An 18,724-nucleotide genomic window follows, 5' to 3' on the forward strand; every position below is an offset into this window, starting at 1 on the left:
TATTATCTGTCTATATACATTTACAGCATTTAGCCGATGTGTTTGTCCAGAGCTACTTACAAAAGTGTTAGTTGTCTCCATGGAATAAATCCTTATTCTAACACACTAGACCTGGGTCTAAGGATACCATTAAGTTAGAACTAAGGTTCTAACTTAATGGTTATAATTCACACATTAAGATAGGATAAATAAAATTAAAATAAATTTATATAAATTATTCTAAAACCCTGAGAATACACACTTTATGATAGGATACCATTACTCTAAACCATGGGAATACATGTACTAAGATATGATACTGTTACTCTAAAACCCTGGGAATACATACTTTGAGACAGGATATCATTATTCTAAAACCCTGGGAATGCACACATTAAGCTAGGACATCATTACTCTAAAACCCTGGGAAGGCACACATTAAGATAGAATAAAATTATTCTAAAACCCTGAGAATACACACTTTAAGATAGGATGCCATTACTCTAAACCCTGGGAATATATGCATTAAGCTAGGATACTATTACTCTAAAACCCTGGGTATACACACATTAAACTAGGACATCATTAGTCGAATACCCTGGAAATGCACACATTAAGATAAGATAAAATTACTCTAAAACCCTGAGAATACACACTTTAAACTGGGTTACCATTATTCTAAAGCCCTGGGTATACACACATTAAGCTAGGACATCATTACTCTAATACCCTGGAAATGCACACATTAAGATAAAATAAAATGACTCTAAAACCCTGAGAATACACACTTTAAACTAAGATACCATTACTCTAAACCATGGGAATACATGGATTAAGGTAGGATACTATTACTCTAAAACTCTAGGAATACACACAAAGAAAACAAGAAGTTTTTATTTAGAAAAGTAAAGGACTGTTGATTATTCAAATGCCTTGAAGACTTCATCACACCCACACCAAACCCACCCATGCACACCAACACACTGCAAATATGCAGAATCTATATATACAATTTAGCATCCATCCCCTTATGGAGCTCCTGGAGAAACAAGTGATAAAACTTGGATATGTTTTGAACATACCAAAAATTCATCCCGGATGAAGAACTTGGCCCTGGTGACTTTCTGGTCCTCCCCAGGGTCAGGGGTCACTGTTCACAGGAATACAGGGGTCAAAAGATCAATGTCTTTTATTTACCCTCAGGATTATGTACAGACCATGTATTTTCAAGTGATTAAAGTCTAAGACAGTTTAATGATAACAGAATAAAACAAATAATTTAAAGATTTATACATGGTAACAAAAGTGTCCTAGTCACCCATTATCTAATTATTAGATTTTACAATTATTTGTATCCTTTATCTTTAAATATCTGTATATTTATCTTTCTGCCAAATTTAATTGCTGCCAATTTGCAACCACTGTTAGACTCCCAGGCAAGTGCTAATATGCTTTTTCCTTGACAAATATTACATGTCATAATGGTGTATGTCTTACAGGCCTTGGTAGAATGAAGAATCAAAAACAAATGCCAGCAATTCCAGTTTACAGGCTAACCTTCACCGTGTTAATCTTATTTATTACTAATGGCGCTCTGAGCTCTGTTCATGTCAGAGAGAGGAAACTAAAATGAGTGATACTTTAATGATTATAAAACCGGCAAAGCTTTCTTATGGGACACATTTTGAGATCCCTCTGATAACAGAGAGCAAAATGTTACATCCGGCTAGTTTTGGTGAGGAGGGCTGATACCTTCAGGTGGGACTGTGTAGCGAGTGTACTCAGGGAAATAATCTTCAAGTTTGGATTTGCCAGCCAGAATCTTCTCAGCCAGCATATCCTGTTTGTTCAGGAACAGGATCACTGATATGGTCCGTAAAAACCTGGACATCAAAGAGATGGACAAACAGACAGGCAGACTTCACAAGTGCATAGCCGCAACAAGGAAAGACCTTTCTATCCAACGGCAGCGAAAACTTTCTTTAGAAATGATTCACTTAATTTGCCACCTTTGTCTGCCATGCAAAACACTGGACTTCATCCACAATCAACTGACACTTTCTTCTTGCAAGAGTAATGAACAGGGATAGAAGGGGAGCTATTAAGTGACAGACAGAGAAGAAGAAAGAGAAGAAACACTAGAGAATGAGAAGGAAGGGAACCTGTTATTCCAGATACTGCGGAATAGGTCTAGGGATTCGCGCAGGCGGTTGGTGCTGTTGTCCTCTCTGATCACCATGTTGTAGCTACTACTGGCTGCCACGAAGATGATGGCTGTCACGTCTGGAGCGACAAAACACACTGGCACTCAGATAGGCCTTTTTTTCTTTTCTTTCCTTTTCTTTTATTTTGAATTGCAATCTGGAACTGAATGTGCCACATTTAGAAAGGGTATGCTGTACAGAATGGCTTCATGCTGTCAAATGCAGCTGTTTGAATAGTAAAGATGAGTTGTAGGAGCAGTCAACTGGCCTGCAAACACATGACAACTCACCATTAAAACACTGGATCCACTTCCTTCTTTCATCTCGCTGACCTCCCACATCGAACATGCTGAGAGAGAGACAGAGATTAAAAGATTATTTCTGCAAAATGGAAACAAGTGGTTTTAGAACAACAGATCTTCTATAAATTGAGAATAAATCTGATCATAGCATTTATTATACTGCAGCATTTATTATACTGTCATCCTTCATTCAATAAACATGATTTCAAGTATGATATGAAAGCCCTGATATGATAAATACAGATAAACACAGTTTTTGACAAATCGGGCTCCAGATCAACAGGCTCGTGTACACGGTTTAGATCATGTACACTGCCATTTGATGGGGCGCAAAAGCAAAAGCACAATCTGCAAGCAGTTACTGATGTAGTGGCACTAACGCTGAGAATGTAAAACAAGGTAAAAGCAAAGACCTCACCAACATGCAGTGACTTACTGAAAGTTGACTTTGTCTACTTGAAATCGTGTTTCAAAAATCCCTGAAGTCAAAACTCGGCACCTAAGCAAATCCTGCGAAAAGATGGAAAACCAGATGCAAGAAGAGGAAGATGAACACGACTGGGGTCCAGATGAGCATGTCTAAGGCACAGATGAGCAAAACTGGAGCGCAGATGAGCACAATTGGAGCCCAGATGAGCAAACCTAGGGCCCAGGTGAGCACAACTGGAATGCAGATGAGCATGATTAGAGCACAAATGAGCAAAACTATAGCACAGATGAGCAAGACTGGAGCCCAGATGAGCACAACTGTAGCACAAATGTTCTGAGCTGTGTAAAAGTGCTATATTATCCATAACTCCAATACTGCTACAACAATAGAAGCTACAACAATATAAGCTACAATATTGTTAAGTAAACAAAACTATTTTGGACTAAAGCATAAGTAAATAAAAACCAAAATGTTTGGAAAAAATGAATTACTCATTCCAAAAATGCAAGATACATCTTACTTTGGTGGCTGAAACAGAAACTGAATTATAGTTTTAGGTTAAAAAATATTTTTGCCCTAAACCAATGTACTTTGTTTTGTGTATCTTTCCCAGATTTTATGGTGTTAAATAAATATTCATACACTGCCTCTATATAATCAGATGAATAATCTAAATAATTTATTTTCAAAAATGACAGGTATTGCATTGAAATAACTTTAATTTTTAAAGTCTGCGAGACGTCTTAGAGTCACTTAACCTATGATATTGTCTCACTCTAAGGCCCATAACAATACAAAAAGCACCCTCTTGTGGACAAATATTTTAAAATTTTCAAAGGAAAAAATTACAAAATATCAGTGGACTAAATGTCAATATCCATAAATATTTATAAAATGAAACATAGGTGGGCATTAGAAGCTGAATTAATGATCGAATTAGAAGTTGATATTAGAAGTTGATTAATTATCGAATTAGAAGTTGATATACTAGTCTGACTCTTATCATACTTTAATTACTACACCTCTCATGCCAACCTTACCACAACTGAAAAATGTTAAATATTAGTATGCTCCCACCTGGTCTGTTGGCGTGTAGTCGTTCTGTCGTACAGAGTCGATCCTCTCCAGGAAGCTGGAAAGCACAAATGAAAGACACATTAATCCACCATTACAGGGATAACACACAGGCAGACCAGGATGTAAAACAACCACGACAGCCATTAAGCAGGAACATGGTCTATTGCCTGAGGTCTCTCCTTTAAGTTCCAACCTTCATATTAATTTTTTTAGTCTGAGAGACCTATTAGATACACTTTTTAACCTAAGACATTGGCTCAGTTAATCTCTGCAAACCTACAGTGGTTCATAGTGTGACACAACTTTTGCAGCCTATGCGTTTACAATGTGTTGCACCAATAATCTCACTAATCCCAATTTGTTGTGCCATTTTGGTCATTCTTGAACACAGATCTTGAACAGTCCTTGCTGTGAAATTCAAATTTGAACTTAAATGTTAAGTCCTCCAAGTTGGGAGATACCCAACAATTCCAGGTAGGAACATGGTCGGCTAGATCTACATGATGACCTTTTGACCTTTCACAAATCTAAACATATCCTTGTTGCCATGGCAGTGTGTGTTCTTGATAGGGACAACATATGAGTGTGTGTGTGTGTGTGTGTGTGAGTGTGTGTGTGTCTGTGAGAGAGAGCGAGACAGAGAGAGAGACAGAGAGACAGAGAGAGCAAGAGAGAGGCATAAGGGTTTACTAGATGAGTCCAGGAGAAAGTGAGAAGGATTTTAGACATTCCGTAGTGTTGCCATGGTGCACCCTTCCCTAAACACCTACTTGTACCAGACAGAGGCTCATAATCCACACATCTACACATAGCCGCACACACACACACATTATGCATCTCTCTATATCCTTCGATCTCATGTTGCCTCCTCCTCCCTCACTCTCCCTCTCCGAGTCACATATCATATTTGTGTGTGTTACGGGGCGGGGGGTCTTTGCTCTAAGCACGTCTGTGCAGTGTTGATTAATCCTGGATATGAAACTCAGTTACTTTGACTTAACAAACACATACAAACACACATGCATACACATTTGTACCATATGGATTTCTGCAGTTTAACATTCATAATATAGTCCATAATATTCTGGTTAGATTGGCATAAATTAGACTGATAGTTTACCCCACAAAACCAAACACAAAACTCTGACTTCCTCTTTCCACTGAGTACTTCAGGGCTCAACAACAAGACACAATCAATGGTGTTCTTTGATTTGATACCTGCTTTAGGCAGTCCAAAATGGACAGTCCCAGCAGAGGGCGCTCAGACACCAAAACACCACCATCGGTACTCTCCTCTGGTGACAGAAGCATGCCCTAACTGTTGCTGCAGAGTTGAATTTGCATGTGGTTTGTGAAAATAAAGGTTACAGTTTGGCTAGCAATAGCTTTCAGCTTCCATGTGAAGATATATTTTGAGGACCAGAACTTGGAGGTGTACACATCAACTGTACTGTTCTACATACAAGACAGTGGTGAAAATTTCACCATCGATAAACACATCCGGGTATTCCCCAACCAGAAGCCATTGATGACAAAGTAGGTCAAAACTCTGTTTAAGTTCCATAACTCTGCCTTTAGGTCTGGTGACCGCCTTATACAGAACTGCTAGAGCCAACCAGAAGAGAGGCATCAACGAGGCTAAAGAGGTGTACCGGAAGACCGACGATCACTTCACCAACAACAACTCATGGAAGGTGTGGCAGGGCATCCACACATCACTAGTGGCCCCGATGGTGGCATAGGGAGGGTGCTGAAAGAATGTGCAGACCAGCTTGCCTGGGTCTTCTCAGTGATCTTCAACCTGTCCCTGTCTAGATTAATCATCCATCCATCCATCCATCCATCCATCCATCCATCCATCCATCCATCCATCCATCCATCCATCCATCCATCCATCCATCCATCCATCCATCCATCCATCCATCCATCCATCCATCCATCCATCCATCCATCCATCCATCCATCCATCCATCCATAGGAGTCTCAATGACTACCATACAGTGGCACTCACAATGATCATTATGAAGTGTTTTGATAGGCTGGTCCTTCAGCACATTAAAGTCAGTCTCCTATCCACCTTCGACCCACAACAGTTTGCCTACAAAAGATTTGCAAATTGGTCTGCAGAAGCTGGCATCACTACTGCACATAGCACATATCTTCACAGCACTCACACACCTTGAATAACGGGGGTTATGTGAGTAGGCTTTTTATAGATTTCAGTTTTGCCTTCAATATGTGCATCACAGTGAGACTGGTCACTAAACACACTGACTTAGCACTTTCCCACCTGCTATTGGATCAAAGACTTTCTGACTAAACACCCTCAGACTGTTAGACTTGGCATATACCTCTCCTCCACCCTCACACTCAGCACTAGTGCCCCACAAGGATGTGTTGAGCTACCTTCTTTACACCCTGTACACTTATGACTCATGATATGCTCCCATCCACCCCAACAACACCACCATCAAATTTGCAGATGAAACAAGTGCTGTTGGACTCATCTAAGGAGCAAACAGGGATAAAGACCAAAGACTGGCAGCATGGTGGTCTGAGAACAATCTTACACTGAAATTTTCAAAAGCAAAAGAATGTATAATAAATTTCTGGGAGAACACGAGACCCTAATCCACTACACAGCAACAGGGGCTGTGTGGAAAGGGTTCTGTCTTTCAGGTTCCTGGGTACATACATCAGTGAAGCTCCTCTCCTGGACCTCCAACACCACAACAGCAGTCAAAAAGGCTCAGCAGCGAATCCACCTCCTGCAAGAAAAGCTGAGTGTGCCGATACACTGTATCTCTGCGTGGTACGTCAGCTGCTCAGCGGTGGAGAGGAGAGCCCTTCAGAAGATAGTCAGCTGCTCAGTTCCCTCGGTGGAGAACTTATTCAGCTCTTGCTGCCTCAGTAGAGCAGCCAACATACTGAAAGACATCAAACCCTGGACATCATCTGTTTGAGCTGGTGCCCTCTGGTTTAAGTCCATCACATCAGAGACAGACTTAAGAGCAGCTTCTACCCCATGGCCATGAGAGCACTAAACACTGCCAAACACTGACTCTGACAGTTAGGACATGTGTAATCATCAGCACAAAAGTACTATAGTTATATTTAGGTATATTTAGGAACAGATTCTATAAGACCTATATATTTATACATTCCTAAATGGCACTATTTGTGCATAGCACTAATACACTTTAGTAATTGTGCAATGTATCAGATGCTATAGAGAATTCATATTTTCAATGTGCAATAACTCAGCTATATACTTCTATACAGCTGTATATACTTCTATATACTCAGATATATATTTGTAAACACTATATTTTCATTCATGTGAATTTCTCTCTCTCTCTCTCTCTCTTACTCACACACACACACACACACACACACACACACACAACACGCAACACACACACATATGAAATTAGGAAACTCAAAGACAAATAACTGGTCTACACTTTTGGAACCCCATAGAATGAATATTATGATTTAAACATCTACTTTTCCAAATATAAACTGGTTCCTTAGAAACATTTTGCTTGCACTGCTAATGAAGCACATCTATCTGAAACGTCCCATTTCTCTAAAAAACCTTGTGTAGTTCACTATAATTTTTTATCTTTTACTACAGTACACTGCAGTTACACACTCTGTGTGTGTGTGTGTGTGTGTTTATAAAACTGATTCAGATCAGATTCTTCATGAGATCTGTAAGGTGCTTCAGAAATGGTCCCATGGGTCTCCAAGACACCCTGGGAACCACTGGACTATGATTCATGCTAACATGTGAACATGCAGCTGCTGTGGCTTAGCGCTGCAAGACCGCGCGCCCCTGTCCGACTCCCATCCGCCCTATGACAGCTGCATTCTCCTACAGCTGGCCTGCTTCACCCAACCAGTTCAACCTGGGCAACCTTTATCAAAAGAATGGGCCCTATTAATTGGCTGAAAGGGAGCAGTGCGTGTTGATATTTTCCAACTTGTGAATGGCAGTGATCGTTGAAATAGCCTAGATGCTCTCTGACACATGTAGCAAAAATCAACACAGGTGCAGCTGCCTCTTTTGACATTGTTCTGTTTCTGGCATGTAAATAATGCTTAGCAGATTCTTTTAACTAATGGCAGAAAGGTTTTATGTAATGCCTACGTTGTCAGTCCCAAAGCCCTGGCCCTTGCCCTGTCCTTTATCTTTGAACCATACTCATTTAACATCCCAACCCTAAAGATAGTCTCATGTTCTACATTCATGACCTAATCTACAATGAATCACCAGTCAGTTACCCATTACATAATCAAGGTGAACAGTGTTTGCTTGGTCATTGCTTAGGAATCAACATAGGTATTACATCTCTTACAACCTTATTTTGTCTATGATCTGATCTTTTGGTGTTTGCCTCCTGTGGTCCGGTGTGTGAAAAGGGCAGAAATTGGAATGGCACTACAATAGAATACAATACAATAATGTCTTAGCTTAGTTAAATACTTGTGCACTATGTTAAATACTTGCGCAGCTGGGATTTTACATAAAACCAGCAGTGTTGCTGGTCACCAGTGCAGGCAGCTATAGTGCACTAGCTGCAATTTCACACTGATTTAAAACAAAAGTTTGAGAAAGAACAGACAGTAACGCATGCTGTCAATTACATACTGCTAAGGCCAAGGCACTCAGACTTATGATTAAGCAACAATGATCCTTAACTGTCATCTCAGATGAACTCCATAATCCATTATGGAATTTCAATGTACAAACAAATAAATATAATTTAAAAGGCTACAAGAATAACCCAGTGCAATTCCAGTTAAACCCAATTCCAATTCTGGTACAATTCCAGTTAAACCCTATTGTAGCTAGAAGAGATTCCTTTAAAAAAAAAAAGGCATCACTGGTATGCAAATAAAGTGTAGGTGGGTGTGGCCAGAGGCTGGGCGAGCATTCTTCCTCTAAGAGCAGACAGACCTCCATGCAGCTCAAAGTGGTGTGTCTATCCTAAGCCTGGTCCAACTACTCTCAACAGCTCACCATGATTTTGAGGCCCTCCCATGTGTAGTGTTTGCAAGAAGATAGAAGCAGAACTTCTCTGTGGACTCACAGAACATACACTCTCTGTCTGTCTGCAAGGCAAAGTGGAACCAAACACACACGGAAACACTCCACTTTGCAGACTGCTTCTTACCGGCAGCAAGCTATAACTCAGATGGCTTGGCTTCAGGTGGGGTCTCGTCTTGTGGTTACATAATTCACGTTGTGTTTTCACATGTGCCAGTGTATGTGTTTGGACAAATGTTTACCTTTTTATTGTGGGTGGCAGGATTACACATTTGTCAAAGCAAGAAAATTCTCTGCAAAAACGTAACTGAACTGGTGTAATCAAGGAAGTCCACATAAACAAACACCAATGAAATTTCAGAAAATGTACACAAAGAAAAAAAAAAAAAAAAAAAGCAGCCAGCACACACAGAGCAGCAATTTCCTCTCACTAGTGCTTAGTCAGCAGTGATCCTCCACATCACAATGCAATCTCATTCACGTCTCCCTTTTTTCTCCTTCGTGCATTCTCTTCATTATGGCTCACAATCAGCACACAGCACTGACTCTTCTCTCCTTTTTCCACCCCCTTTTTTTTCCTTATCTCTCACTCCTTCAATCCACACGGCTTTCGCTCCTGTTTCCTCTCGAAAACCCCATTCCCCATCTTGCTCACTCTCTCTATCCTCTCTGAACTCTCTCTCCTAGAAGAGCAACGGAGGTTTACGTGAGAGGAGATGAGACCGTTTCACATCCTGACAGCTACAGTAAACACATGAAGCCATGCACCTCCTAAAAGTACAGCGTCTCTCGCTCTCTTTCTGCCTATTTTTCCCTTCCTCACTCTCCCTGTCTGTTCTTGTCTGCCTTTATTTCACACAAACACACACACACACACACACACACACACACACATTTACTCACACACACGCTTTCTCACACACATACACACATCTGCTAAAAATAGGCCTGCGTATGGAGTCTCTCACACCAGTCCTGGGGACATAAACACACAGGCCCTAGTGAAGTACCTGCCCAAGATGGCTGCCGGACTCCCAGGCTCGTCTTCATCAGGCACAGCTAAAACAGTGCTGTTTACAAGTGAGTGCTTCGAGGAACAGCTGCTGGCTTGCAGTTTGGAACTTTTGAGGTGTTATTTTTGGCTACCTCTTGATGGTTGGTGTATAACACACCCGTGCTAAAAATGGATCTGAGATTTTGTCTGGAGCTGAGCTCCAAGCCAGGAGATACCCAAGTCATCCCTCTGTTGCAGCTTGAGAAAATGTCATTTTTAAGAGCCAGTGTAAACGCTGCTTCTTGACAAGACTACACACATTCACATTAGAATTCAACAGTTAATTGTAATGCAAAGGCTATATACTGAAGAAGCAGAAAATAGTTACAGAGAACTATATAGACTGAGAGAGAGAAGAGGGAGAGAGCGAGAGCGAGAGAGAGGATGCAAGCAGGTCCATAGACTGCTCATGGACTCCATAAGCTATAAATGGCTCTTCCTGTGCTTGGCCTGGGATATTAGACAACTGTATCAGCCTGAATCTGCATTGACTCAGCCAACTCTCACAGGATGAACTAAATGTGCAGCTGTTCGACAGAGAGACAGAAAAAATGAGAGTCAGAGGAAGAAAGAAAGAGCAAGAAAGTAAAGAAGATGCATACCCAGAGGGAGAGAGAGAGAAGGAGAGCAAGAGGGAGGGCAGAGAGAGAGAAATGGACCATCCTAGCTAGGACCTGCAGCTGGATCACCATGGTAACTCTAACTGGCAGGTCAATAGTCAGTGCTCCTCCTCTTCCTCTTTAACTGGGCAAGAGAGCATTTGGCACACACACACATGCACCCACCCACCCACCCACACACACACACACACACACACACACACACACACACACACACACACACACAGGGTATCCGGTCAGTGAAACCCTCACAATGTACTTTTTATAATGACTAATTTGGCAGAAGAATAAACCCACAACACAACGAATCATATTACATGATTTCATTTTTCTATTAAGCTTTGAAGTATTCTGATTTTTTATAAGACTATATATTGATTAATTTCCTTAACTATAAGTAGCTTTATGAGCTTTTGGTGTCCCTTTCTCCTCTGTCTCCTCCTCTCATCTCCCCTCTTATCCTCTCATCTCCCCTCTTATCCTCTCATCTCCCCTCTTATCCTCTCCCTTCCTCTTCTCTGCTCTCTTATGAAATTCCAACCTCACTGAAGCATCATACAGTGAGAAGATTTCAATACATACAGACAGACACACACAAATGCACAAACACACACACACATGCACACGCACACACTCGGCGAGTTCTTTAAGAGAGTTCTGAAGGCAGCAAGTGTCTTTGTGACAGACTGACTTCTCAAAGTCATTCAGCATACACTTCCAACTGTTCACTAGGAAAATATTAACCTGTGAATTTGCTGTTTCCTACATGTGTCACAAGTTCATTCTCCGCAATGCCTGGGACCTCAGTCTTGTTTACTTCCTGGGTCAAGTGTGTCACTTCCTGCTCCTCATGCTCTAGTCTTTACCTTGCATTCTCCAGAGCCTTTTCACCAACCACAGTGTACGCGAGATCAACACAGGATGCGTGTGGACAAATGAAAATTAGAAAGCTGACTGGAACACAGAAGACTTGCATCTCTGCCTCTATCTCTCTGTCTTACTTTGTTTTTTCCGTCTCTCTTCTCCCGTCTCTCCCTCTGTCCTCTCACTCCCTTACCTTCTGCCACTGACCTTCCTTTGTTTACTGGCCATTGGTCGGATTCTCCCTTTGACTGGCCAGAGACCATGTGATCGAAGCCTGGGTAGGGCTCCACAAAGCAGAGCTAAAATTAGCAGCAGCCTAGCCCGGCTCCGCAGTTAGTTTACATACACACACTGGTAGAGGAAGGCTGGGAGAGTGAAGGAGAGAGGGAAGAAAGGAGATCGACTGAGAGATAGAAGAGAAGAGGCTGATGCTAACTTTTTTTTCCACAGCTTATAACATTATAACCAGTTCAGTTATTTTTTTCTCTCTCCCACTGCTTTCTTCAACCCCTTTTGTCCACTTTAATACGTTCCACAAATCAGTAACAAAGGAACCCCAAAACAGACGTCGCTGTTCGCTGTGTGTCTTTGTCTGGTTAACTCAGCAATGGCTGACTCAAAGCAGGACTTGCAAGTGCCACTCCACAAATAGCTCAACTGCTCCAAGCTTTCCCACAACCAGCACAAGCCAAAAAATAAAAAATAAAAATGAACCGACACTCATCAAACTTCAATCACAGATAGGTGCTCTCCTCTAAAGCAGAGCCATAGCTGAAGGCCTACTGTATTGGAGCATTTCCACAGGAGGGGAAGTGCCTCCTCACATCCAAAACCGGACAGAACTAAACATTTGGTATCATGCGCTGCTCTTCATCTGACCTAGTCTCCTCGTTAAGGATAGCATGAACGACAACTCAGTACAGCATGTGTACTGCACACAGTATATTACATGCAAGTTTACGAACAATACATAATTGAACAGTGAGGACCATTATGACATGACTTATATATTTTCAAATATTTGTATATTTTCGAATAAAAATGGGACATTTCCAGATTAACAGATATAAATGTTAACTTTATACTTTTTTTAAACACTGTAGATACCGATCCAAATTTGTAACTAAACTTTAATCAGACTTTGCAATCAACGTAATCAATGTAAACAAACACCCAAAAAGGTTCTATGTCCAAGCCAAAGCACCTCTTTAAATATTCAACTCTTTGCTCTGCATAGCCTTGGCTATTAGCCACAGCGCACACCTCCAGTTTGTGAGCGTCTGTGGCAGGGAGCTTTGTGTTTACTCTTTGCCTGGCAGCTCTGCGTGGAGAACAGTGAGCTCTCTGTAGTCACGGAGAGCAAGAGCAGCTTCTTATCAGCCCCACGCATCTCTAATGCTTCCTACTGAAGAGTGCCAGGGAGGAAAACACAGCCATTGTGTGGCACTACAATTCAGGGGGAGCGAAACGCAACACTTATAAAATCAGACGAAAACAATCACCCTGGGCATACTATTGACTGTTCTTAAATCTCAGAGTTCCAGGAGGAAAAAAGAAATGACTGGAATCATAACATTCAGAGGTCATTTTTAGGAATTATACTAATAATAATTTTACACATTTTTTCACATAAAGGGATCTGATATTCCTAAGAGCCCAACTATTTTAAATAGTTTAACTGGAATACGAAAGATTTCAAAGTCATATGCTTTAACAATACATACAAAAAAATACAAAAAAACAGAATGAAAAATGAAAACCTTATACAGCGTGTAAGGGACCATACAATTTGATCGAGGGGAGTATTGAGATTTTAAATGTAAAACTTTCAAACATTTGATTTTGATTTGTTTTTCATTACACATTTAGTGCTTTTATATATATGTATATATATATATATATATATATGGGCAGCTGGAAGAAGACCAGAGTGCCCAGGGACAACATGAAATGTGCAGGGGTATCTGGGGGTGCAGATGCAGGCGTCCGCCTGGCTCCCACGCAGCTACACTGCACTACCTCCCATCTGACTGTGTATGTGCCATGTTCCAGTGGCCTGGAATGTGCAGCCAAATATAGCCCCCAATCAATTCAAACACAGACACATATTCCTAGGACTAAGAGAGAGGGAAAGAGGAAGAGAGATACATACAGACTCAAGGACAGTGAATGGGTAGGATAGAGAGAGGGAGATGGAGGGAGAGGGAGAGAGAGAGAGAGAGAGAGAGAGAGAGAGAGAGAGAGAGAGAGAGAAGTATGAGATAAAGAATAAGCAAGAGACAAACACAGGGACAAAAAAGAAGTGAGTACAGTAGAGAGAGAGAGCACTTATAGGCTAGTCTGATATTGATATGGACATCCTCTTTTACATAGTTAACTGCAGGAGTATTCTGTCAGTGTTTATGTCCAGGATGCAGTGATAATCACGCTAAGACAATTCAAGCTCGTTCCAGACCTGGTCAGTTAGCACCTAATGACTGATGCAGGCTGATTGGAAACACACACAGAGCTGGGCTCATCAGCCTTTTACACTTACAATCTACATCAGGCACTTTGGACATGCTCTACATTTGTAAACATTTACATATCCTTTGACTGGAGTTTTTTAACAAGCCACAGTGCCACAAGGGAAACCTTGGAGTTGTGCAGCTAAGAAGATTGCTCATAGGATGCTATGATTTTATATTTATTTTTCACATTTCTACTTAACATTTAAGAAATGTTTTATTTTTACATATAAACCTGAATGCATTCTAAGGTGAGTTTTGCAGGGGTTTGACAAAATGGGAGCAAGGGTTTGACACAATAAAAATGCGTACAAATCTTTATTTATCTAATTAAAATGTAAACATTACCATTAATAAGTCAATTGATTAAATAGTAATCTTATCAATGCAGCAAATTCTGACTCACTGCTGAATTGACCTGACTTCACAGCATCGTAGCTGCAAACGAAAAATTCAGTCTATTGACTTTCAGGCATTGATGGCGCAAGGTGCTCATGAAGTCCATTAGCAAGATTTGTACTGTTGCACTTCCATTCCTCTTGCATCCTCAAGGCTTCCCAGGAGCAAGCGAGGAGCTTTAGCAGGTGTTACTGGAGCCCATCGGACCTGATGTAACTAGGCCCTCCTGGGAGACATCTGAACAAGCAACAACCCAGTTATGAAGCAAACGCTTTCCTCGCTACAGCCCTCATGAGTCTACTACCTGGATTAATGACTCTGTTATGGCACAAAGATCTGATCATCTGATCAATCTGATAAACTTGATCGCCCGAAAAAGTAAGTGTAACATATAATCTGAGTGGTTTGATATTCATTTATTCATCAGTGCGACATCAGCACTAATCTGAAAAAATCTTAACAGCACTTAATCCAACATTACGATCCCCAGTTTGGACACCCTTTCACACTGCTAGACAGAGCTGTCTCCAGTATAGCCCGGACACAGAATCCATTACCCAGACGGCAAAGCAACCTGTGTACACCCTACATTGAAACAGGAAAGACAAGATCATAGATCTGTGCTTTACAGTTCCAAACACTCTTGAAGGCTTAATTAGAATCAAGTGTGTCAGAGCAGAGAAAATTCTCAACTATCCAGCACCAGGACAGGGAAAAGCTGCTGTAGATCACGTGGCCTGGTCAGCTACAAGCCTGCATGTTTGAACTGACTTATAGATGTTTTTTGTTGTAATTGTTCTTTTGTGGTTTTGTTTAAACAGTTTGCAGCAGACCAACAGACTAGCACTGAGTACTGCACAGTATTAAGTAAATTTACATCACAGAAAGAAGCAGTCTGTATTAAGAAACTGGATTGACATTTTACATTGATATAGCAGACAAGCAGGGATTAAAATGGACACAAAAAAATCACAAAGCATTGATTTTAACAACACCCATATCTTAAGCAAAGATCTCACTGTGCAGGCATGACTGACGGCATATGAATATTGAGAATTTTTAAACTAGTCAAACTAGTTAGAATGTTCCAAAATTCATTTCAGTCTCAGGTGTAGAATAATCTACAGAATAAGATGAAAACATGTTGACACCAATAACTCCCTTCTACATTTCTCAAAGAGAAAGCCAGGCTGTAAGGCAGGCTGGTGAATGTGTGTGTTGTGTGTGGTACATGTGTATAGCGAGCGTGTCTTCCAAGGTACATCCTACTAATAACATGAAACTTCCTGGGAGAAGGTATGATGTTTACTGACATCACACAATCTTCAGTACCATGGATTAGGAGAGGACAGGCTGTACCCATTTCATGGTCTCATTGTTTTGTTTGTTTGTTTTTTAGTGTGTTTGTGTGTGTGTGTGTGTGTGTGTGTGTGCGTGTGTGTGTGTGAGTGTGTGTGTGTGTGTGTGAGTGTGTGTGTGTGTGTGTGTGTGTGTGTGTGAGTGTGTGTGTGTGTGTGTGTGTGAGTGTGTGTGTGTGTGTGTGTGTGTGTGTGTGTGTGTGTGTGCGCGCGCGCGTGCATGTGCAATAGGCATTATTAAAGTAACTGAGGTACATACTCAGAAATAATCAACACTGCACAAATGTGTTTAAAGCAAAAAACAAAAAACAAAATCTTAATCAGACCACAAAATCATTCACACTCAGAAACAGGGACTCAAGCTTTATGATGCTTTTGGATGCTTTCCTTCTGTCCTCTGTGTCTATTTCTCTGTCTTTCTCTGTCGCTCATAAACTTTTTGAAGAATGCTACCACAATCCCTGAAATAAAGTCGGTTATGTATGATTGGGCCCCTGAGAGACATTAGCTTTATTCAAGCCACTGCAATGAAACTGCAGTTATGCATTTCAGATTAGTGTCCTGACCTCGCTGTGCGTGTGTGTGTGTCTGTGTGTGTGTGTGTGTGTCTGTGCGTGTGTGTGTGTGTCTGTGTGTGTGTGTTTTGTGTCTGCCTCTGCCATGCTCTCATTTGTTATCGTGATAACATGCCATCTCAGCCAAAGAGAGCTGCTTATGATGGTCTGCTGTCTATCAAAAGTCAGCATAGTATAGTGTATCAACAACATAAATTCTACGTCAGCATTAACTTCGCAAATGCATTTAACAGTGGACATGTCTCATACTTGGATATACTGTTCACAGATGTTTCAGTTCCCAATATACCCAGCATGAATTTGCAGTGAACCCTTATACACTGATAAGGTTGCAAGGCATGGAGCCAATTTTGCCATTTTTATTTGTTAATGCTGCCTCGTACTTTTTCTCACAGATTCATGTAACAAGCTGCAAAAAACATTAGGTATTGTCCCATTCCTATCGTTGGCTATGGTTTACTTCTACAATTAGCCACTAGAGATTTTTTTAAGTAAATGCTAACCTCAGGGTAACTTACCTTCAGAGTAAGTCCTCGAACTCACTGACTGCTCTCACACACTGACTTCTGCTGCAGAAGAAGTGAGCCACAAACGCTGCTGATTCTCCATCATTGAACCAAAAGGGACCTCAACAGTAGACTCTGCATTTAATGCTTTTTGTTTGAATAACTTCCAATCCTTTTTATACTAGGACTTCTGACCTATTCTTTTAAATTCACTTTTGAGACTTATTACATTTTTAGCTCTGCAGATGCATTTGCACTTCCACAATGTGCAATTTTTTGTTCATTCCTGATTTCAGCAGCAAAATAAATAGCAAATAAAAACTAAATATAAAGGAAATGACTGTCTGTGGTTTTGACATGAATAACAGTTTGTTTCTATGAATATGCAGTAGACTGCACTTAGAGTATAACAGCTGCATGCAGCTGCCAACACTAGGGATTTTGTACAGGATTTCTTGAAGAAACTGAGAATCAGAGACATGGAGAATGGATTGAAGAATTAGCATCAAGTCTCTAATAATGTTAAGAACTGCGTTAGAGGGACTGAAAAAAATCCCTTCAAAGACCATAATGACAAGAGAACCTGAAACACAAAATATATTTGTGGCAAAACATATGCAGATTATTATGCCACCTGTTTTTAAAGGGATAATGGTGTATTAGCAGGTGTGATACTAACACTCCTCTGAGGACAGGTAACAGGACCTCAGGGACGTCAACTTATGACACAACAATTACCTCAGCCTCAGCTTGCGTGAGGAGAACAACACGCAGCTAGCCTGACAGTGCAGGCGTGGGCGATGGCACACTCACGCTCCCTGATATTGTGCCATGACCTGAGCTTGCCTGCCTTCACACTGACCCTCCAGAGGTTGAAGAGATGCACGCAGAGGCACGAAGCCTACACCTCACGCTAATCACCAGCAGCCCAACACACAGGGAAGTGGTGAGAGGGATGAAAGAAAAGAGTGGAGTGGGAGTGAGAGAGGAAGCGAAGAGAGGAAGGATGAAGTAACCAATAGAATGAGGAGGGAGAGAGAGAGAGAGAGAGAGAGAGAGAGAGAGAGAGAAAGAGAGAGAGCATGAAAAAAAAGAAGTGTTTAACCAGAACAGACCAGCAAAAAAAGGAAGAGAAGTAGGAAAGGACGCTGAAAAAGTCATTTAATGGAGGAAACAAAAAAGAAGCGTCCTCACTATTCTGAAGCACCTACAACTCTCCAAACTCTCCCATTCATCACTTTGGCTAGTCATTAAGAGTATGGTTTACGGATGAATGCTGTTATAATGAGACCAGTAGTGTTTCACAATTAACCTGAAACATGTTTTCATAAATGAACATGGCTCACAGAAGGGGAAATACTACTCACTACTGTGCACAGTCGATAAGCTGGTACTCATTTGAGCGTTCGAAGCAGGCCTTCACGCCCTCGTCATCCCAAAGCTGTTTAGCGTGCTCAAAAAATTCCTGTTAAACAGACAGAAAAAAACATGTGAGAAAAAAGAGCCTTCATTGGTTGTGGTAAAATGTTTTCTTACTTATTTTCCTTTATTAAGCACCTTTCCTTTAATTTTTTTCTTCTTTGTTTAGAGAAAGAGCAACAGTTACAAAAAATCAAACACTGAAATAAAACAGTTTTTTTGGTATGTACATTGCCTTATAACAATCAATTCAGAAGCAAATCAACACAGACAAGTCTACCAACAGAGATTTCAAAATTCAGCCTTCCTTTGGATTCTGTGGTCCATGAAGTTGGGTGGGGTAGAAAACAGAAAGGTTAAGGCTGTGGACACAGCAC

General features: G+C 40.9%; 1 protein-coding gene across 3 annotated transcripts in view; it reads right to left on the bottom strand.

Annotated features, from left to right (window-relative positions):
• gnal (guanine nucleotide binding protein (G protein), alpha activating activity polypeptide, olfactory type) overlaps positions 1-18,724 on the bottom strand; it is a 36,285-nt gene that overhangs the window by 2,951 nt on the left and 14,610 nt on the right. For 2 of the 3 annotated variants that reach the window (XM_035526445.2, XM_081718983.1), the window contains 7 exons: positions 18,296-18,393; positions 3,993-4,047; positions 2,922-2,995; positions 2,474-2,532; positions 2,142-2,262; positions 1,732-1,862; positions 1,062-1,129 (listed from right to left, as the gene is read on the bottom strand). In XM_035526445.2, the coding sequence (XP_035382338.1) occupies positions 1,062-1,129; positions 1,732-1,862; positions 2,142-2,262; positions 2,474-2,532; positions 2,922-2,995; positions 3,993-4,047; positions 18,296-18,393 (606 nt within the window). Of the gene's footprint in view, positions 1-1,061; positions 1,130-1,731; positions 1,863-2,141; positions 2,263-2,473; positions 2,533-2,921; positions 2,996-3,992; positions 4,048-10,055; positions 10,112-18,295; positions 18,394-18,724 lie in introns of those variants that run through there. The other variant, XM_027018157.3, reaches the window with a different exon arrangement.

This window comes from Electrophorus electricus, chromosome 1, assembly GCF_041902795.1.
Source record: "Electrophorus electricus isolate QZ-2024a chromosome 1, ASM4190279v1, whole genome shotgun sequence".
Taxonomy (NCBI): Eukaryota; Metazoa; Chordata; class Actinopteri; order Gymnotiformes; family Gymnotidae; genus Electrophorus; species Electrophorus electricus.